The sequence below is a fragment of the Pelodiscus sinensis genome, chromosome 19 (genome assembly GCF_049634645.1).
Source record: "Pelodiscus sinensis isolate JC-2024 chromosome 19, ASM4963464v1, whole genome shotgun sequence".
NCBI classification, from domain to species: domain Eukaryota; kingdom Metazoa; phylum Chordata; order Testudines; family Trionychidae; genus Pelodiscus; species Pelodiscus sinensis.
Window position 1 is genome coordinate 14,200,026 of NC_134729.1, and position 22,403 is coordinate 14,222,428.

General features: G+C 48.9%; 1 protein-coding gene across 5 annotated transcripts in view; it reads right to left on the minus strand.

Annotated features, from left to right (window-relative positions):
• SLC27A1 (solute carrier family 27 member 1) overlaps positions 1–22,403 on the minus strand; it is a 64,029-nt gene that overhangs the window by 10,165 nt on the left and 31,461 nt on the right. For all 5 annotated transcript variants that reach the window (XM_075902457.1, XM_075902460.1, XM_075902459.1 and 2 more), the window contains 8 exons: positions 17,079–17,148; positions 16,900–16,991; positions 16,623–16,732; positions 7,533–7,742; positions 5,322–5,448; positions 4,916–5,053; positions 4,270–4,434; positions 2,453–2,599 (listed from right to left, as the gene is read on the minus strand). In XM_075902457.1, coding sequence (XP_075758572.1) covers positions 2,453–2,599; positions 4,270–4,434; positions 4,916–5,053; positions 5,322–5,448; positions 7,533–7,742; positions 16,623–16,732; positions 16,900–16,991; positions 17,079–17,148 — 1,059 coding nt within the window. The remainder of the gene's footprint in view (positions 1–2,452; positions 2,600–4,269; positions 4,435–4,915; positions 5,054–5,321; positions 5,449–7,532; positions 7,743–16,622; positions 16,733–16,899; positions 16,992–17,078; positions 17,149–22,403) is intronic.

Consider the following 22,403-nt stretch of genomic DNA (forward strand, 5'->3'; position numbering starts at 1 on the left):
ACCCATGGGGGGGGGGGGGGGGCGAGGGTGTTTGCCCCAAAAGTGGGTACAAAGGGGGCCATGTGAAGTATCAAACAAAAGCTTACCTTCTACTGAGTCTGTATATTCTATTCATGTAATTGTATAATATCTGTGTGTGGAGCTATAAACATGTACTCTGTATGAATACTGGAAGTTTCTCTATATGTGGTTGAGCAATGGGCTCAGCCTATGGACATGCTAATTAGCAAGGCTCCAGGGACAATAGGTCTCCTAAGTACCAGAGACCTACCTGGGAAGGAATCTAGGTGCCTGGCCACTGACCATGTGACTGTCTCCAGCTTGGAAGAGACCAGGAAGGAATATAACTATGCCATGTGGCATCCTCCATTTTCATCTTCAGCTCAGCTCTTGATCCTAGAGGCAGCTTTGCAAGGAACCACGAACCGGAAAGAACTGTGGACCCATCCTGACATAGGATGTACCCCAAGGACTTGTAAGCCAGCAGTTATAACATCTCTGCTGCAAGCCTGCATCGAGATTCGATGCATGTAATGTATGATACTTTAATAACCTTACTCTCATGCTTTTCTTTCTTTTAGTAATAAACCTTTAGGTTTTAGATTCTAAAGGATTGGCTCAGCACGATTTGTGGGTAAGATTCAGAGTGTAAATTGATTGGGACCTGTGGCTGGTTTCTTGGGACCGGACAGAACCTGTTCGGGGAAGATGAAACTGGGTTCTAAAACCCCTCACCTGTGTGTTAGGCCTGGGGCTGTTTGGGGCACGGAGAGAGCTGGGATGTCAGAGGGGTTTGCTTGTGAGGCTTCTGGCTGGCCAGGCTGGCAGCTGAAGCGCTCTGTGGGACTGGTTTGTGGCCTATTTGGGAAGGTCTCCAGTCTGGGACTGTAAGGAGCCCCAAGTTTGAGCAATTCTCCCTAAGCAGACGCCCTCAGCTGTGCCCAGACCTGGCCCGGTCTGTCAAATCCAGTACGGTAGCCTTAGAGCAGCAGCAACCTGGGCAGCAGCGCTCAGCCGGGAGGCAGGGCAGGGCAGGCACTGCAGGCTCCAAGAGCAGGGCTATCGTGGGGAGCTCTGTGGGTGGGACTAGTAATAGGGGGCTGTGGAGATAGGGCTGGCATGTTGGGGCTCTGGGACAGGATTCATATTGGGGACTGTGGGCTGGCACTGGGGAAGGTTCTGGGGGGGTTGGGTGCAGTGGGGTTCTGGAAACAGGAGGCTGGCATGGGGGGAGCTCTAAGGGGGTAGAGAGCTGGCACTGGGAGGCTGAGGGTGTAAGGCTGGCCCTGGAGGGATGGGTGCAGGGGAGTCTGGGGTCAATGGTTAGTGCTGGGGGGTAGTGGAGGGGTGGGTAGCTCTAGGGATTAGGGCTGGCACTTGGGGATTCTGGAGACCAGGGTTTTTGGCAGACCAGCTACATTTTATTCGCATATTTGTTAACTGCATAATGAAAATGCAAATATACAAATGAAATATTGTCAGTCCTCCAAAAGTTTGTGAATGGGTTTGCCAGTTCCTGGTATCAAAAAGGTTGGGAACCACTGCTCTAGTCTGTTTCATAGATAGTTATATTTACAGCCGCTCTCCGAGTTACGAACAAGTTACAGACCAACACCTGGTCCGTAACTCGAAGTGTTCGTAACTTGGATCCCATAGAGTTACATGGCGACCGCACTGTTAGTAAGCGCCGATCGCCATTCGTAACTTGGATCTGCATTTACGACTGCTTTGGTCATAAGTGCGGATGGTCGTAAGTGGAGGTGGTCGTAACTCGGGGAGCGGCTGTATATTCCAAGCACAGTACTGTTGGCAAAAGGTTCCCACAGACCAATATATAGAGCTAGCTTACACCACAGCACTGAACTCGGAACAAGTATCAGAAAGCACAGAAGTATTTTCCTCTATGCAAGAGTCTCTCCTTGTTCCAAATATTCTCCTGTATAACACTAAACTACAGACATTATTTCACTTATAGTAAAGTCCAAACAGAAGTTCTTTGGGAACCAAATCCAGGACAAAGCTCCAAGATCAGAGCTGCCAGACCTTAACACTCTGCCAGCGACAATATGTGGAGTCCCCCAGATGGCCCTGATCCTGACTGCCAATCAAGAAAATTTCATCTGTCTTATTGGTCATGGTGAGCACTGTTAGTGTGTGCATTCTGGTTTTGGTGCTTGATAATAAATAGATGTTAAGTAGGACATTATTGTGTAAGGCCCTTTCACTTGTAAAAGGGCCCACAAACCTGCAGAGTGTAAGACTACAGCTGAGCTCCAGGAACAGGTAAGGATAGGTGCATACCGTGTGTTTAAACAGAGTATTTTGTGCAGGTAACAACAGCACAATTAAGTGAGAGGCAACTTTGACACCTTCCAAGTTTGAGCTGAGTTCTGAAAGCTACTGACGCATTCACTGCTCATAAGAAAAGAACTTGCAAGTCACCCATCAGTACCTGTAGTGTCAACTTGAGGCAGGAGACGAAGAAAGATGGGCCGTGCATAGGGAGGAAGCACCGTCTGTAGATTCTGATACAAAGCATTAGGACTCAGGTTAGCTTTTGGATCAGCTATTGCTGCCATTCCAGCTTTCCCTTCAACTCCTGAAATAAAACAACAGAACTCAGAGTGTACAGGACAGCGAGAATGGGGCTTGACACTGGGTACAGTGTAAATACAGATCGCCTCCTGCACCTCAGCCTTTGCTCCCTCTAGCTGCAAGTGAGGCTAGCCTGGCAGAGACACCATGCTTTCACTGCTGCGGTAGGATATTCCTTGAATTCTAATGGACTCTGAAGGAAACCACTTAACCATTTCCAGTCTTCCTCAGTCAAAGGAAAGGTCACAATGTCCTCATCTCAGAAAGCTAATCCAACTCTATCTTATCAAGCATCTCCTCCACCCAGACTCAGTTTGCAATAAAACAAAGGAGACTGAACAGGCATTTAATGGGAACTTTTCCAACTAGACACTTGCTTGAAACAGTTTCCCTTTTCATAAAGAGACTTTTCCTTTTGCTCAGCGTAGCTATCTCCATACCCTTGGTTTGTGCCCAGAGAATTTAAGAGCCATTTTTTATAAAGGCTCATTTTGTTCTGTATAAATTCCCCACACCAGAGACCTTCATGACTGAGAACTACTGAGAGGGACAGGAGACAAATCTTTTGGCATTTGAGTGGCAGCTCCCAAAGTGAACACAGTAACTAGTATCTCTCCAATCCTATTCCTATTGCTCTGGGATTATCCCAAAATGCCTGTTCCAGTCAAACAGGAGTCTCCATGAAATCCTGAAGATAATTTTCATCAAGATTTCTCCTGAATGCAAACTATAAACAAGCTAAGACATCAAACATTTGTATCTCCTCAAATAAGCCCTTTTTTTAAATGAGTAAGTCATTATAAACCAAGGTGGAAAGCACATACTAAATGCTGAGCACTGCGCTGGATTATATTCAGATCAGAGATCTCTGGGCACCCAGAAAGATTGCTTCTTCATTAGATTCAACCACTAACAATCACGTCTTTCCCTACATGTATGGATCTCACCAACAGCATAATTTACTAGAGCTATCAAGCGATTAAAACATTTAATCACAATCGCACAATTAATTGCATGCACGGCCCTTTTGAAACGCTGACTCCAGGCTCAGTGCAGCTGCCTTTTTGAAACACCACCTCAGGGACAGCACCGCAGGAGCCCGGGATCAGCTCGAGTCCCCAGCTCATCCTAGGCTGAGTTTCACTGCCCCTTTGAAACAACAGGGCAGTGCTTCAAAGAGGCAGTGCTGCACAGCTGACCCCAGGTGCTGCCCCTTTGAAATGCAGCAGCGGTGTTTCAAAGGGGCAGCGCTACACAGAGTCAGCTTGGGGCTCCAGCTGATCCCAGGCTCCTACTGTGCTGCCCCTTTGAAATGCCCTGGCAGCATTTCAAAAGGGCAGCATTGCAGAAACAACCGTGATTAATGCGTTAAAAAAATGAATACATTAATTGTGCTCTGCATTAATCGCAGGCATTAACACATGTTAATTGACAGTCCTATAATTTACACATACTCATTTGTGAATTATTCCTGGGGCCTTCACTTCTCTGCTCAGGCTGAGTGCTGGCCCAATCAGCACCCCTCTGCTACCCCACCTACCTCTGCCCATTTTGGGGCACCCTACTCCAGCAGAGATGGTCATTTCAAATTGTCCTAGGGAATGAGAAACAAATTTGTATATCTGCATGACTTGTCTCCCCTTTGAGGCTTACGAATTCTGGGTCTCCAGTTACCTGGTACTTCCACTCCATACACTGCAACATCTGTTTGATTGAGGATGTGACTCAGGATCCCCTCTACTTCTGTGGTGGAGACATTTTCCCCTCGCCACCGGAATGTGTCCCCACTGCGGTCTTTGAAATACATGTAACCAAGTTCATCCATCACTAAGACGTCTCCTGAGGGGGAGAGAAGCCACAAACAATCTCAATACCTGGCTTAGCATCAAGAAACCCTGCATTTCAGCACCCAAATATACCATCGAGGTCCAGCACATGCAGTTAAAGAGAAGACTATTCCAATCTTCCTGGGTGGTACACTGAGGGTGGAGTTAAATCAATAGCCATTTCCCCAATGCTCACAGGATCTTACGCAGGAACTGGAGGAGGGAAAAGAAACAAGAGAGAAACACTAAAACACTAAGAGGTGCGGTAGAGCGAATCAGTCCCTGTGAGTTTCTGCTTGTCGTCCATACATTCTATATGGAATCTAGAACACTGCACAGTTGGCAGAAGAACAAAACCCTAAGATAAGATTTCTTGTCAGCCTCTCCAAAAAGCTGATTAAACCCTGGGAACTCGAAGAGCCATTTCCCCTGCCCAATGATTGAAAGATATTTGTGTCAGTCACTGGTGAAGCCAGCACTTGGTCCAACAGTACCGGAAAGATATGCCTGGTCCCCTCTTTGGAACACATTGCATGCTATCTTCTTATTGGTGGCACTCTTGTTGACATAGCCATCGAACCTGCGTAAGGGGTCCTGCTGGTTTATTCTACCAACAAGAAGACCTGGCTCCCCTAGAAAAAAACAGGACAAGATCATATGAGACCACAACTGCTAACAAGGTTGGCCATTGTGCTGGCAGTTTTTGCAACACAGACACACTTAATGCAGGTTACCAAATTGCTGTATGATGTATTTCGTTGAGAGGGACTATTTCTGAAACAGAGACCTGGAGGTGAAAGGCTTCACTCTCCACTGCTAGTTTCTTGAGCCAGCTAGTGCCCATTTGGTATTCTTGTGGAACAGTGAAACCTTTGAGCACTTGGTGTACACAACATTTACCTGGGCAGCAGGGGACACAGAGCCCATTGGAGTCACGGAACAGCTCCATCGTGTCTTCATTTACCTTCACCAAGCAAATGGGATAAATATTGGGCAAAATCCGGCTATTGAAACCACAGGCACCAACCTATCAAGAGACAGACTTTGTCAAACCAGGACTCAAAAACCCTTAGGGATGGAGATTCTACCACCTTCCTAGGTAACTTCAGTGCTTCACCACGACTATTCATTCCCTATTGATAAGGAAATCATCTCCACCACCAAGAGGAGAATTTGTCCTGTAAAAGCGAGACACCCAAAAACAATCACAGAACATTAACCACAAACAAAGTATGAGGCAACAGTGTGATACTGCTGCAAAAAAAGCAAACATTCTGAGATGTATTAGCAGGAGTGATGTAAGTAAGAAACAAGAAGTAATTCTTCTGCTCCACTCTGGGCTGACTAATCTTCAAATGAGTATTCTGTCCAGTTCCAGGCACCACATTTCAGGAAAGATGTGGCTAACCTGGAAAAAGTCCAGAGAACAGCAACAAAAGACTGAAGAGGGGACTTGACAGTTTTCAAGTACCAATATAACTATTAAAAGGAGGAACAAGAAAAATTATTCTCTTTAATCTCTGATGATAGGACAAGAAGCAAGAGTCTTAAATTGCAGCAAGGGAGGTTTAGATTGGACATTAACCACTGGAATAAATTGTCTAAGGAGGCTGTAGAATCTCCATCATTGGAGATTTTTAAAGGCAGGTTAGACAAACTCCTGTCAGGGATGATCTAGACCAGTGGTCTCCAACCTTTTTAACCACAAGATCACTTTTTCAATTTAAGTGCAATGTAAGATCTACCTCAAACCCAAATACCCTTGCCCCATTTCCTTCCTGCCCCTTCTTTGAGGTCCTGCCCCTGTTCCACCCTTTCTCCAAGGCCTCACCCTGCTCACTCCATCCCCTTTCCTCTCTATCCTCACTCACTTTCACCAGGCTGGGGTAGAGGGTTGGGGTGCAGACTCTGGTCTTGGGCCAAGGAGTTTGGAGTGTGAGAGGGGCTCCGGGCTTAGCCCAGGGTGGGGAATTGGGGTCCAGGAGGGGTTTCAGGGTGCAAGCTCTGGGAAGGAGTTTGGGTGCTATGGGACTCACATCTGGGGCAGGAGTTTGGATGTAGGAAGAGTTTCAGGGCTGGGACAGGAATTCAGGAAGCAGGCTCTGGCTGGGCACCGTTTAACTGAAATGACTTCTGGGTGGTGGAGCAATGGAGGTAAGGCAGGCTCACTCCTGCCCCAGCCTAGTACCACTCCTGAAAGCAGCTGGCATGTACTTCAATGGTGCCATGTGCTACCCCTCATCTACAGGCGCTGAGCCCACAGCTTCTACTGGCCACAGTTTCCTGTTATTTATCAATGGGAGCTGCAGGAGTGGTGTCTGCAGGCAAGGAAAGCATGTGGAGACCCCCTGCTCTGTCTTTCTCAAGGGCTGCAGGGACATGTCAGTCACTTTTAGGAGAAGCAATTACCATAGGGATAATTACTCCAGCCATGACAGCTTAAGCATTTTAGAACTCACTACTCAAAGAATAAAATTTAAGCATAAGAGATAAATGAAAATTATGAAATGCCCAGACCAGCCAAAAACCAAAAATAACACACTTTGCAAGCAGCAAAAGAAGTAACAACGACCCTCCATGTATGTGTTAGGAAACGCGAGTGAAGGGCAATGTGTGTTTGGGACAATGACAGAGACACACAATATGTGAGAGTGGGAGATTTGCATTGCCAAGCTCCCTCCATCCCTTTCTCTCTGTGTGGAGATAGGGTACAGAAGTGGGGGGAGGAAGGCTACCCTGACATCAGTGCCCCTCTTCATCTCCCTCCCAGTGGGTGGAGGGGCCACTGAAGTGCGGGCGCTTGATAGCTTCCTGGCCAAACCAGTCAGGATCACCTGTCAGAGGCTAAAAGAACTACCAGTAGATCCCAATCTAGTGGTTGGTTACCACTAATCTAGATGGTGCTTGAGTCTGTCATAAGTGCAGGGAACTGGACTTGATGACCTCTCAAGGGCCCTTTCAGTCCTATGATTCTACAATTCAGCTTTCTGCACCCCAGTGATAGAGTCCCAAAAGACACTATTCAGAGCATCCAAGAAAAAGAAAGGTTATCTCCCTCTGTACCTTATTCCTCTTAGTATGTATTTTTCCTCTTGCACTACAGCAACTCACCTTTCCATCCAAGTTAGCAATGCTGCAATTACACTCTGTGGCTCCGTAGAACTCCCCAATCTGTTTAATTCGGAAACGCCTGGTAAAATCTTCCCATATGGTGGGTCTTAATCCATTTCCCACTGCTAGTCGCACTTGATGTTGTGCTTCTGCCTCTCGTACTGGCTGGTTCAGAAGATACCGACAAATCTCCCCAATATACTGAATAATCTGAGGAAGCAAACACCAATAAAGATCAGTCTCCAGGGGCGTGTCTAGACTACAGGGTTTTGTGGACAAAAGTGGACTTTTGTCGACAAAACTATACCTGCATCTACACTACTGCCAAGTTCTGTCAACAATAAGTTGACAGAACACGGCAGTTTTGTCGATGGTTGTAAACCTCATTTTACGAGGAATAATGCCTTTTGTCAAAAGCGTTCTGTCGACAAAAGGCGCTACTGCATCCACACTGTGCTTTTTCAAAAGAGAGCGTCTAGACTCTCTGTCAAAAAAGCAGCTTGCTTTGTTGACAGAACTGGCTGTAGTCTAGATGCTCTTTGTCAACAGAAGCTTTGTCAACAGTATCTGTAGTCTAGACGTACCCCAGGAGACCTCATGATGCCCTGGGAAAAGCTGAAACGTGGCTGTAGAAAGGTAATCCCATAAATAATGCACCTACATTTATTGTAGTAATGCCCAGAAGCTTTAATCACAGCTGGGGTCTCCCTCTGCTGGGTACTGCACAAATATAAATTAAGAGTCCTTGCCCCAAGGACCTTACACTCTAAACCAGGGTTTCCCAACCTATGGGTCACGACCCAAATATGGGTCGCCATTACATTTCAAACGGGTTGCCAAGTGTCTCCCCAGGTGGCTCTGTCCCCCCTACTCCCCCCGTTTTTGAATTGCCTCGGGTCACCAAGTCTCCGTGAATTGTCAAAATGGGTCCCCATCTGGAAAAGGTTGGGAACTGCTGCTCTAAACAGACAGAAGACAATGTGGGGTGAGGAGAGGATTACTGCACGCAAGCAAAACGACTAGAGAGATGGGGGCACAATGCTAGTGCCAGCTTTTTAATATTGATGATGGACTAGGAGTTAATATGACTAAGGCCTGTGTTCCCTGTAAGCTGAGTGCTTGGGCAGCCACCCAGGAGAGATTCAGGTATTGCCTAGCTAATTAGGAGAGCACCCACAGTTGCCCACAGCCAGCAGCATGTGTTTTCTATGGGTGGTGCACATCCATACATGCCTTAGTGCATATAACAACATTTATCCTGCACACACATGGAAAAAGTTAGAGGGAACATTGACTAAAGCCACGCCAAGATAGAAGAAAGGGGATAAAGTGTAGCAGGGAGGGAACAATGGAGAAGAGCACAGAGGGTGAGGAAGTAGCAAGCCTGGCAATAGAGGGACTGCTAGGGGTAGGGAATCAAGCAGGTCTGGGCAAAATATGGCCCACGGGCTGCATTCGGCCCACCAAGCCCTCGGATCTGTCCCACAGAGGCAGTGGGGAGCCCAGAGGCGCAGCAAGGGTGATATGCGCCCAGGGGCGAAGGCAAAATTGGCACCCCCCACCGCCAAAGGGTGGGGCTCTGAACCTCGCGCACAGCTGAGCCTGACCCTGGGAGGAGTGGGGAGAGCTTGTACCGTGTCTTACCCAACCCCCTCCAGTTTGGGGCTGGGTCCCGCATGCACTAACCCTTTGTCAGAGGTGGAGGGTGTCAGGCTGGGGGCAGAGAGGCTGGGAGGAGGTAGCTCCAAGCGGTGGCAGTGGGCAGAGGAGGAGCAGAGGGATGACAGGGGGATTGTAAGGGGACTATACTAGCATCTCACTAGTGTGGCACCCAAGGGCCATTTCCTCTCCCCCTCCTCAGAGCCAGGCACCAGAGGAACGGAATGGCCGGATAAGGGAATCTAACCTTTAAAGTGGCTGCTGCTGCCACCCAGCCCTGCTGCCTCAGCTCGCAGCATGTAGAGAGCCGGGAGCACTTAGCCAATTCCCGGTCTCTGTTCAAAAGCATCACGTGAGCCAGAGCACAGTGCGCTTCGCTGCCAGCCCAGCCCGGCGCCCCCCTAGCATGGCGCCCAGAGGCAACTACCCCTTTCTTTCCCCCGCTTCGCTACACCTCTGGGGGAATCCCAGGCAGGCTCCTCTGCTTGCCCCCACATGCCACTCAGAAATGCAGCTGCAGGGCACTTTCTCTTCCAGTCCAGAGGAGAGAGGGGAAGATTAAGATGCTGCTCCCACCCCCAGTACAATCCTATTGGCCAGTTACTGGACAGAAACTGGCCAATAGGAGCTGCCTGTTTGAATAACAGGCAGCCACCTTCCTGCTCACTTGCTCAGGCACATGGCCGAGCAGGTAGAAACATTTTAAGCTCTGCAAGCAGGCTGGTTTGGCTGCTAACTGGTAAGTCTCCTGGCCAGAACCTACCTCTGGCACTCCAGCGCCTCTCTTCCCCAATCCTCTGCTCCCCACTCCTGCCCTGCTACTCCTCATGTATCCATACCATCTCCCAGATCTGGCACTCCAATCTCCTGCCCGAGATCACAATCCCCTCCCTACTAGGGTTATCAGGTAGACTCTGCCAAAAAAACGGACACACTTGAGCGGGGGAGGGCGGGGCGGGGCAGAAAGCAGAGCTGGCAGAGGCGGGGTCTGGAGGCCAGCCGGGAGGAAGGGGGGAGAATGGGAGGTGGGAAGCAGAGCTGGGGGGATCAGGGGGCACAGGGCTGGCCAAGAGAAAAGGGGGGGGAGCAGAACTGAGGGAGATCAAGGGCCGCGGCGCTGGCCAGGAGGAGGGGGGGGTGGGAAGCAGACCTGGCCGGGGGTGTGTGTGCAGCGCCCCCAGCAGGCGCTCCCTTTAGTTGCGAGCAGAAGGTGGGTGGGCGGAGTGGCTGGGAGTCCCAGTCCCCGCCCCACCCGGCTTTTGCATGCGACCACAGGCTCCCAGCGCCAATCGTGCCCCGCCTCCCAGTTGCTTCCCTGCCCCCGCCAGGCTTTGGTCCGGCACCCAGCTGGAAATTCAGAAAATACCGGACACTGCACATTGCGCATGTCCGGTATTTTCTGAATTTTTCTACCGGACAGACGGTGCAAATACCGGACTGTCCGGTAGAGAACCGGACACCTGGAAACCCTACCTCCTACCCTAGGTCACATCCCAAAACTTGCACCCCAGTTCCCTGTCCTAGGTCACAACGGCCTCCTTCACCCAAGCTCCCTTCCCAGACTTCAGTCTCCCAAGCTCCCCTCTGTACCCAACCTCCATCCCAGACCCCACATCTCACCCATTAATACCATGAGTGCGGCCCTTGACCACTTTCCAAAATCTTAGAGTGGCCCCCTATCAAAATTATTGCCCACCTCTGGAATGGAGGTTAGGCCAACAACCACTTAGCAGAGGGGAAATAACACTCTGTGTTCAAATAAAGTGGAGTGTGCTGACATGATTGGTGTCCCATTCCAACCCCACCCCCCAACCCATCTTACAGCTGTAGCTGAGCAGTCCTGGCTGGCCCCATCCCAGATGCTCCTGTTTTGCTTCCCCTAGCCATAGTCTGTATGAGAGGAACTCAGATTAGCCCCTTGCCTCACCCCTGAAGGAACCGGCTCTGCTCCTCCCCTATAGTTTAGGGATATAAAATCCCAATTAAAATGTTAAGAGGTTAAAGCAGTGTTCCTTAAACTGCTTTATAGGGGACAGTGATCACGAAATAATAGAGTTCATGATCTTAAGGAAAGGTAGAAGGGAGACCAGCACAATTGAGGTAATGGATTTCAGGAAGGCAGATTTTGATAAGCTCAGAGAACTTGTAGGTAAGGTCCCATGGGAAGCAAGACTGAAGGGAAAAACAACTGAGGAGAGTTGGAAGTATTTCAAAGGGACATTGTTAAGGGCCCAAAAGCAAACAATTCCGCTGTGTAGGAAAGATAGAAAATATGGCAAAAGACCAGCTTGGCTTAACAAGGAGATCTTGCATGATCTCAAAATAAAAAGGAGTCATATAAAAAATGGAAACTAGGACAACTAACAAAGGATGAATATAGGCAAGCAACACGGGAATGCAGGGGCAAGATTAGAAAGGCAAAGGCACAAAATGAGATCAAACTAGCTACAGGCATAAAGGGAAACAAGAAGACCTTTTATAAATACATTAAAAGGAAGAGGAAGACCACGGACAGGGTAGGCCCACTGCTTAGTGAGGAGGGAGAAGCAGTAACAGGGAACTTGGAAATGGCGGAGATGCTCAATGACTTCTTTGTTTCGGTCTTCACCGAGAAGTCTGGAGGTGTGCCTAACGTAGTGAATACAAGCAGAGAGAGGGTAAGTTTAGAAGATAGGATACACAAAGAACAAGTTAAAAATCACTTAGGAAAGTTAGATGTCAGCAAGTCACCAGGTCCTGATGAAATGCATCCCAGGATACTCAAGGAGCTGATAGAGGAGGTATCTGAGCCTTTAGCTATGATCTTTGAAAAATCATGGCAGACAGGGGAGATTCCAGAAGACTGGAAAAGGGCAAATATTGTGCCCATCTATAAAAAGGGGAATAAGAACAACCCAGGAAACTACAGACCGGTCAGTTTAAGGTCTGTCCCAGGGAAGATAATGGAGCAGGTAATTAAGGAAATCATATGCAAACACTTGGAAGGTAATAAAGTGATAGGGAATAGCCAGCATGGATTTGTGAAGAACAAGTCATGCCAAACTAATCTGATAGCTTTCTTTGATAAGATAACGAGCCTTGTGGATAAGGGAGAAGCGGTGGATGTCATATACCTAGACTTTAGTAAGGCATTTGATACGGTCTCGCACGATATTCTTATTGATAAACTAGGCAAATATAACTTAGATAGGGCCACGATAAGGTGGGTGCATAATTGGCTGGATAACCGTAGTCAGAGAGTTGTTGTTAACGGTTCTAAATCCTGCTGGAAACGGATAGCAAGTGGAGTTCCGCAAGGGTCTGTTTTGGGACCCGTACTGTTCAATATCTTCATCAATGATGTAGATATTGGGATAGAGAGTACGCTTATTAAGTTTGCAGATGATACCAAACTGGGTGGGGTTGCGACTTCTTTGGAGGATAGGGACATAATTCAAAATGACCTTAGCAAGTTAGAGAAATGGTCAGAGGTAAACAGGATGAGGTTTAATAAAGAGAAATGCAAAGTGCTCCAGTTAGGAAGGAACAATCAGTTCCATACATACAAGATGGGAAGCGACTGTCTAGGAAGGAGCATGGTGGAAAGGGATCTAGGGGTCATAGTGGACCACAAGTTGAATATGAGTCAACAGTGTGATGCTGTTGCAAAAAAAGCAAATATGATTCTAGGTTGTATCAACAGCTGTGTTGTAAGCAAAACTCGTGAAGTCATTCTGCCGCTCTACTCTGCACTAGTTAGGCCTCAGCTGGAGTACTGTGTCCAGTTCTGGGCGCCACATTTCAAGAAAGATGTGGAGAAATTGGAAAGGGTACAGAGAAGAGCGACAAGAATGATTAAAGGTTTAGAGAACATGACCTATGAAGCCAGGCTTCATGAACTGGGCTTGTTTAGTTTGGAAAAAAGAAGATTAAGGGGGGACATGATAGCGGTTTTCAAATATCTAAAAGGGTGTCACAAGGAGGAAGGAGAAAATTTGTTCCTCTTGGTTTCTGAGGACAGGACAAGGAGTAATGGGCTTAAAGTGCAGCAGGGGAGGTTTAGATTGGACATTAGGAAAAATTTCCTAACTGTCAGGGTGGTCAAATATTGGAATAAATTGCCAAGGGAGGTGGTGGAATCTCCCTCTCTGGAGATATTTAAGAACAGGTTAGATAGACATCTGTCAGGAATGGTGTAGACCAGGCATGTCCCAAGTCCGGCCCGCGGGCCAATTGCGGCCCCTGTTCCGGTTTAATACGGCCCCCGCTTCCTCCCCCTCTCCTGGCTCCCCGGCGCTCTTTTGAACTGGCGCGCCCAGCGCTCCGCTTCCGGCCGCGCCGCCGCGGTCCTAGAGCCTGCCCTGTAGGGCACATCCGCAGCCCCGCTCCCCCGCTCGGCTGCGGGTTCGCCCTGCTCCTGGGCCGCCGTGAGGCCGGCGTGCCCTGCGCTCTCCGCCTGCCTCCGACCCCGCGGGCCCTCCGCCTTGGGGCTGAGAGTGCGGGGACGGCCCTCACGCATGTTCACTTCTTCAAATCTGGCCCTCTTTGAAAAAAGTTTGGACACCCCTGGTGTAGACGGAGCTTGGTCCTGCCTTGAGGGCGGGGGGCTGGACTCGATGACCTCTCGAGGTCCCTTCCAGTCCTATGATTCTATGATTCTATGAAACTGTGTTCCATGGCACACCGGTGTGCCACGAGGCAGTCAGAGGTGTGCCGTGAAGAACAGAATTCAAAATGGCTGCCCTTAAAGGGGCAGGCAACCTTCCCCTACCCCCAATAACTTCCCCTTGACCCTTTTCCCCCAACCTTTTTTTTTTTTGTTTTGTTTTGCTCAACAAAAAATCCTTGGTGTTCCTGATATAAAAAAAAAAAACAAACCTATTGTTTGGTGTTCCTCGGTCTTAAAAAGTTTAAGAAACGGTGGGTTGAAGTGTATGTTTAACTGGTTAACCAGCCCACTGCATTTCACTGCAGGCAGAGGGCCATGGGACAGCCCCTCATTTGCAACATGGCACAGTGGGCTGAGGAGTAGTTTGCTCTGGCCATGGGCTGCTCCCACTGTGGGCTACTCTGGCCAGGCCAGGCCGAGTCCACCACACTGCATCATTAGCAGAGGACTGCTCCAACCCAGCTGGGCCTGCCACACCGCAGGTTGCTCCGGCCAGTGCCCACCTCACTACGCCGCAGGTAGGGGTTGCTCCAGTCGGGCCAGGTGCTAGTTAACCTGTTACCCAAGTAAGCATGCTGGTAAAGCAAATGCTTACCAAGTAACCAGTTAACCCTTTACATACCTATTGTTACTCTGAACTCCAGCAAAGCTCATGCCAGTCCAAAAATGGGCTGCTCCTAATCATAAGGTCCTATTAAGAACAGGGGCTCATGGAAATGCTGCTTTTTGAAATGCAGTTAAAAGTGATTCAGAACAAGCCTCTGGAGCCATGGACAGTATATACAGATATTTCAATACTAGCCTCTGAGACACAGAACATCAATGCCAATGGGGGAGGAGAAAAAAGACTTGTGATCAGACCGGTCCTTCTTGTATTGTGCCTGTCATACTACATATCAAGCAGCAGAGCCTCCTGCAACAGATCTGCCCACTACTGGACGACAGAGAGATAGTCATGTTTTCTCTTGAGCATCCACACAGCACCCAAAATATACAGCTCTGGAACAGGCTATCAAATAAGAAACCCTCTAAGACGGGGTGGGCAATAATTTTTGACCGGTGGGCCACTTCAAAAATTTTTGAAGTGGCCCCGGGCCACCCCAGAAGTAGTAGGCCCAGGACACTTCTGTGCTTCCCCGCCCATAGACCCTGATTGGTCTGGGGGTGGGGGAGCATGCAAAATCTTTGCCCCCCCCCCCCAGAGAGAACTACCAGCTGTTCTGAACAGCTGGCGGTTTCCTCTAGGTACCCACACCCCTGGCGGTGGGAGGAGACTTCGCATGCTCCCTCCACCCCCAAGCCCTGATTGGCCTGTGGGTGGGGGGAACATGAAGTCTCCTCCCACCTGCTCCCCTCGCAGGGCAGGAGGAAACTTTGTGCACTCCCACCCCCAAGCCAATCAGGTCCTGGGAGTGGAGGAAGCACATGAAGTCTCTTTCTGCCCTGCCAGAAGTGTGCAATGCTTAAAAGCACCACACACTCCTTGCAGGCGCTGATTGGCCTGGGGGCAGAAGGAATGGCAGGGCCTCTGCAGGCTGCATCAACTCACTTGGCGGGCTGGATTCAGCCCGTGGAGGCCCTTTTGCTCACCCCTGCTCTAAGAGTTGAGAGATTCCACCTGACTCCTCTTGATGTGCCAGCAATCCTTTCTCTGACTATCTCCAAAAACATCTGAAGTCACTACCTGTGTGTATTATTTAACTGCATTACCGCAAGAGTCAGAGGCATTATGGCTGGAAGGGACTCCCGGAGTGTTCATGTTTTAATATCTGTAACACCAACAGATCTGGGTCTGATAGGCTATGTCTACACTGGCCCCTTTTCCGAAAGGGGCATGCTAATTTTACAGGTCGTAATAGGGAAATCCGCGGGGAATTTAAATATCCCCCGCGGCGGATTTAAATAAAGTAGGAATAAGAGATCCTCCGGAAAAGGGCTTTTTTCCGGAGGATCGGGGCCAGTGTAGACGCTCTTTTCCGGCTTTTCTAAAAGCCGGAAAAAAGTGGCGGACATCTTTATTTAAATGCCACGGGGGATATTTAAATCCCCCATGGATTTCCCTATTACGACCTGTAAAATTAGCATGCCCCTTTCGGAAAAGGGGCCAGTGTAGACATAGCCTTAGTGAACAGGACTGAAACTCAGAGCTTGGAGATAAAGGCCACATGAGCCAAAAGTCAAACAGTTCTTAGCTAAGGTTGTAGATTTCCTCTCCCTCTCTGTGCCTCTAGATTACAAAGCTATATGCAAATTATGAATCTCAAAATTCATTTTTCTATGTTGTATTTTTAACAGGACTGTAGACAAAGCTGTCATGGCAAGTTAAGCTAATTGGAACTGTGAAGTGCAGGGCAGAATGTACCACTTCATTACTATGCACCATATTTCCTGATATTCTTCTTTTGGTCATTTAGCAATGGACTGACTAAGGATGTTAGAATTATTGCTGTCAGTCAAGTGGGTTAGTGAGCATGCTCTACAGTCAGGTGGAAAATCCAGATTCCATTTCTCATCTTTGTCTCCTGTAGTCCTTAGGACCTGGAAGAATCACTGATCTGGCAATGGAGGGTTTACAGCCTAATGTGTTATGCATGATGGTGAAAGGGAAGATACCTGGACAAGCACGAGGGTTTGCTGTTGAATATTTGAGGTGGATAGAAGGAAGCGTTAGAACTGATACCTGGAAATTCCCTGGTGAAGCTAGAAACAACCCCAATGCCCAAATTAGTTTGCATCCCTATACTCCAGGCTGCAGAGACGTGGCAGAATCAGACACTGCTTACTGTGCATTTGTATTTTATACAGTCATCCCAAAAGCCACTAGCTGAGAACTTCTTCCTGATCACCACAGTGAGGCCATGGATTAGACACTGGCCAACTCCCATGATGTTACCTGGAAGACAAAGAGGAACAGGATATCATTGCTGGCTCTGGCTTCAATCACTTTGGATAAATTCATTTACAACTATATCTGATGGTCCTCAACAGCACCTTAAGTGATCTGGACACTAGGACTGGCAACAATACTGTGAACCTTTGCTTTTGGAGAAGGAAGCATACCTGCTGAGTGATAGAGTGGCAAGCAGTTGTAGAGGATGTCCTCAGGGCGCATTCTGTAGGCATAGTACCCAAAGGCAGCTATGCGGTAGTATCTGTAAGAACACAAAGGAGGTTGAGGAATGGAAATGAACACAGCTCTGAGTATCTCTAAATTAACAGGCTTCCTTTCAGCTTCTTACCTGCTGTGCACCACAATGGCAGCCTTTGGCATTCCTGTCGTGCCAGATGTGTAGATATAGAAAAGCCGATCTGGAGAACAGAAACACGAGCCAGACAGATGATAGTTTCGCTTCAGCTGTTTAATCAGTTTTCTGTGCAGTTAGGTTTTAGCTTTTCTCCTATTGGGGATCTGCTGATTGCATACGTGACTGCTTTGATCTAGTGCTGGCACCGGTGAAGGTAAACTGGCAAGGTTGGCACAGAACCCACATTACAGCCCTAACAAAAAGAATGTGTGAAGCTAGTGAACATCACCCACAAAAGCAGAGGGTGAAAGGCAGCCTCAGTTCCAAGCTTTGAAGAATGCCAGGCCCGAAGGGCATGTATTTTAATTCTCCCTTCTCCAAATTGCCTTGAAATTAGGCAACTGCCTGATTCAGGCACTTCTGGGGAGATGAATCTAGAGAAAAGGTCGTGTCAACCAGGGTGCCTGAGGCAAGCTGCACAGTGAGGAAGAAGAGAACAATACAAAGCAAGATTTCTGAGATTCAGTAAAGAATCCAGCAAAGAAGAAGTTACTCACCCTGTGTAGTAACGATGGTTCTTCGAGATGTGTCCCCGTGGGTGCTCCACTCCAGGTGTCGGGTCCCGTCCCGGCACCGCTGGTCGGAAAGTTTTCCATAGCCGTAGCCGGGCCGGACCGCGCATGCGCGAGCGCAGCGCGCGGCGTTCGCGCCTTTGCAACGGTCCGGCCCCGCTTGTCAGTTCCTCTCACCGCTCGGTCCCTGGAAGACAAAACAAAGAGACCCGGAGCGGGGAGGAGGGTGGGGCGTGGAGCACCCACGGGGACACATCTCGAAGAACCATCGTTACTACACAGGGTGAGTAACTTCTTCTTCTTCTTCGAGTGGTCCCCGTGGGTGCTCCACTCCAGGTGAGTACAAAGCAGTAACCTAGAACGCGCTCCGGGTCAATTATTTTCTACCGTGGACAGTACCGCCGAGGTTACCGCAGCGTCTGAAGCCCATCTCTTCGTTATGGCATAATGACGTGCGAAAGTTACACTAGAAGCCCAAGTAGCCGCACGGCAGATATCCGCTAGGGGAACTCCCCTTGTGAAGGCGGTGGAAGTCGCTACAGCTCGTGTGGAGTGAGCCCGAGGCAAAGAAGGAAGAGGTTTGTTTCTAATTGAGTGACATTCCGTAATGCAGAGCGTAATTAATTTTGCAATGCGCTGAGTGGAAAGTGCCTTGCCTTTCGATCTAGGTGCCAGGGATACCAATAACCTGTCAGTTCGTCGCCATTGGCGTGTTCTGTCTATATAGAAAGACAGCGCACGTCGGACGTCGAGTGTGTGGAACAGAGCGTCTCTACTGGAGGAATGAGGTTTGGGATAAAAAGTCGGGAGAACGATAGGCTCATTAATGTGGAAAGAAGAACAGACTTTGGGAATAAAGTCCGGGTGTAATCGGAGCGTTACTGTGTCTTTGGAAAAAATCGTAAAGGGAGGGCTTGCCATCAGCGCCCCCAGTTCCCCTACCCGTCTTGCCGATGTAATCGCAAGTAGGAAGACTATTTTCATCGTTAAATAATGTAGCAAAACCGACATCAAGGGTTCGAAAGGTGGGTACATAATGGTATCCAACACTAAATCGAGATTCCAAGACGGGGAGGGTGCGCTTCGTGGCGGATATAAGTTTTGGAGTCCTTTCAAAAACCTCTTTGTAATCACGTGGGAGAAGAGCGCTGAACCTTCTACTGGATGGTGAAATGCACTGATGGCTGCCATGTGCACTCTTAGAGATGATAGTGTAAGACCTGAGTTCCGTAAATAAAGGATGTAGTCCAAAACATTCTGTAGAGGGGATGATAGGGGGTGCATGTCGTTCTGAGTGCACCAGTCAGAAAATCTTCGCCACTTTGCCAGGTACGTATTCCGCGTAGACTCCTTCCTACTGTGAAGAAGTACTGTCTTGACCTCTTCAGAGCACAGATTTTCGTCTCCTTTCAACCACTGAGAAGCCACGCCGTCAGATGCAACGGCTGCAGCCTGGGGTGTACTAGCGCACCTCGTTCCTGCGTAAGGAGATCTTGATGGAGAGGAAGAGGGTAAGGTGGCTGAATTGACATCCTGTGTAAGAATGGATACCAGGCTTGTCTGGGCCATGCTGGCGCTAGCAAAATGACCGTCGCCGCCTCTAATCTGATTTTCTCCAGTGTCCTGGAGATAAGTGGCGTGGGAGGAAACGCGTACAGAAGTGCCTTCTTCCATCTGATCAGAAGTGCATCACCTAGAGAGCCTTTGCCGAGTCCTGCTCTTGAGCAATATAGGCGACACTTCCTGTTGCTGTATGTTGCGAATAGATCTACCAGTGGGGTACCCCATCTTCGAAATATCGCAGATAGTATGTCTGTCCTTACTTCCCACTCGTGGTCCGTGGGGAATTGCCTGCTGAGGGAGTCTGCAATTACATTGACAGTGCCAGGTAAGTATGATGCTGTTATGGTTACGCTGTTCTGTATGCACCAGTTCCAACACCGTACTGCTTCGGCGCATAGGGAGCGTGATCGTGCTCCTCCCTGCCTGTTGACATAATACATCGCAGCTACATTGTCCGTCAATATCCTTACTGTGAGACCTTTGATCTGAGGAAGAAAATGTTTGCATGCGTAGAAAATCGCTCGAAGTTCCAACAAATTTATGTGCAGACGCCTCTCGCTGAGCGACCATTTGCCCTGGATTCGTTCGCTGTCCATGTGGGCCCCCCAGCCTATGAGCGAGGCATCCGATGTTATCTGTACCGTTGGTTGTTGTCGATGGAATGGAACTCCCGGCAGGAGGTTTTGCTCTTTTGTCCACCACTGCAGCGATCTCTGAATATGCGGAGGTAACCACACTAGTTTTTCAATGTCGTGTCTCACGGGGACATAAACCGTGGACAGCCAATGTTGGAGACTCCTCAAGTGGAGGCGCGCATGAGGGACTACTGTAGTGGCTGCTGCCATATGTCCCAGGAGACGAAGGCAATTGTATACCGATACGGTCATGTTCCTTGTGAGTATAGTAACCAGATCCTTGATTACATGGAACCTTTCTTGAGGTAGATAAGCTCTCGCCATGCGCGAATCTAGGTTTATCCCTATAAATTTTATGAATTGAGTTGGGACAAGTGTCGATTTTTGCTTGTTGAGAAGGAGGCCGAGTGATTCGAACGTTTGCTCGACTGTCGCCACCATCTGTGATGCCTCTCGCTGCGTGGCAGCTTTTATCAAGCAGTCGTCCAGGTACGGGTATATTATCACCTGTAACCGACGCAGATGCGCCGCTACAACAGCCAGGGTTTTTGAAAACGCTCCGGGAGCTGACGCAAGCCCGAACGGTAGAACCCGATACTGGAAATGTTCGTGGCCTATCACAAATCGCAGAAAACGTCTGAGCGGGATGTATTGTGATGTGAAAATACGCATCTTGTAAATCGAGGGCAGCGAACCAATCGTTGGGATCGAGGGATGGTATTATAGAATTCAGGGTCACCATTTTGAAACGCTATTTGCGAAGATAACGATTCAAACCTCTTAAATCGAGAATGGGTCTCCAACCCCCCGTTTTCTTTTCCATTAGAAAGTATCTGGAATAGAACCCTCTTCCCCTGAACTGATCGGGGACCTTCTCTATTGCTCCGATATCCAGGAGGTGATGAGCTTCCTGTTGCAAGAGATTTTCGTGAGATGGGTCCCTGAAAAGGGACGGGGAGGGTGGGGTGGTGGGGGGGATGGAGACGAAGGGAATGGTGAAACCGCTGTTTATGACTTCCAGAACCCATTTGTCCGATGTTATTTCGACCCATTGGTGATAATAAGGTAGTAAGCGGTGGTGGAAAATGGGTTTTGCCAGAGTGATTGGTAGTGTGCGCTTGCCCTCGACCAGGGAGTCAAACTTGCTGTTTTGAGGCAGGCGTGCCCGACATTCTAGGTGGTGGTGGTGGACGCCTTCGTTGAGGGCGCTGTCTTGATCGCGATTGATCGAAAGGGCGATTTTGCTGCCTCCGAGACTGATAATCATACTGTCTCTGGTATGGGAAATAACGCCGGCGACGGAATGGTGGTGCGTACATGCCGAGCGTACGAAGCGTTGTTCTTGAGTCTTTCCCCGTATGAAGGACCTCGTCTGTTTTTTCTGCAAACAACTTTACCTTATCAAAGGGAAGGTCCTCTACCTTGGAGTGCAGCTCCTTAGGCACCGCCGCCGTGGCGAGCCAGGAAGAGCGCCTCATTGACACCGCTGTTGCTACTCCCCGCGCTGCCGTATCAGCTATGTCCATAGCTATCTGGAGGTTAGCCTTTGAACATGCATAGCCCTCCTTGAGGATAAATCGGAGCAGTTCCCTGTCCGCCTCTGATGATCTCTGGGATAGATCAGTAAGCTTCGCTATACTATCGAAGCTGTGATTCGCCAGGAGAGCTGTATAATTCGCTATGCGAAGGAGCAGCGTGGCCGATGTATAAACCTTCCGGCCAAAGGCATCCAGTTTCTTTGCCTCTTTATCAACCCCCGCATTTTTTAGCTGTGGGTTCTTAGCCCTTTGGAGAGCTGTGTCAACAACCAAAGAGTTTGGCTGCGGATGAGTAAACAGAAATTCTGAGTCTTTAGATGCTATAAAGTAGCGCTTCTCCGCCGGTTTCGAAGTTGGTGGAGTCGAAGCCGGAGTATGCCAAATCACTGCTGCTGATTGGAGAATAGCCTCGTCCATAGGAAGGGCAACTTTAGATTGTTGCTTAGGGTTTAAGTTTCTCCAGAGCTTAAATTGTTTCGTTGGAGTGTCTAGTATCTGCATATCTTGAGACTGGGCCACTCTCTTAAAAAGCTCTTGAAAGTCCTTTGTGTCATCTGGGGAGATGGGTCCCCTTCAAACACTGCATCGTCAGGATAAGATGACGACATATCTTTTTGGGACGCAGTCCGCAGTTGATCGTCCGTATCCGATATCTGTCCTTCCTCAGGCTCAGATAGTTGTACTGAAGGCGAGCGGTTCTGCTGTCGAGGTGACACCCCCTTCCAGTCTTGAATTGGTGACAATTGTCGCGCTTCATGAGAAGTATGGCAACAGCAGTGCCGAGAACGATAGTGAGGTCTTTCATATTCGCAAGATGAGCGATTGCGTCTATATTCAGGGTGATCAGGAGATGACCTCCGCGAGGAGTATCTACTGGCATACCCCCTATGATAGGATCTCGGGGGGGAAAAACTTGGTGAACGGGATCTGTATGACGATTCCCGATGATAATGATGATACCGTTCGCGATGATCAGAATAACGAGACCTTGATCTCCATCGCGGAGACATT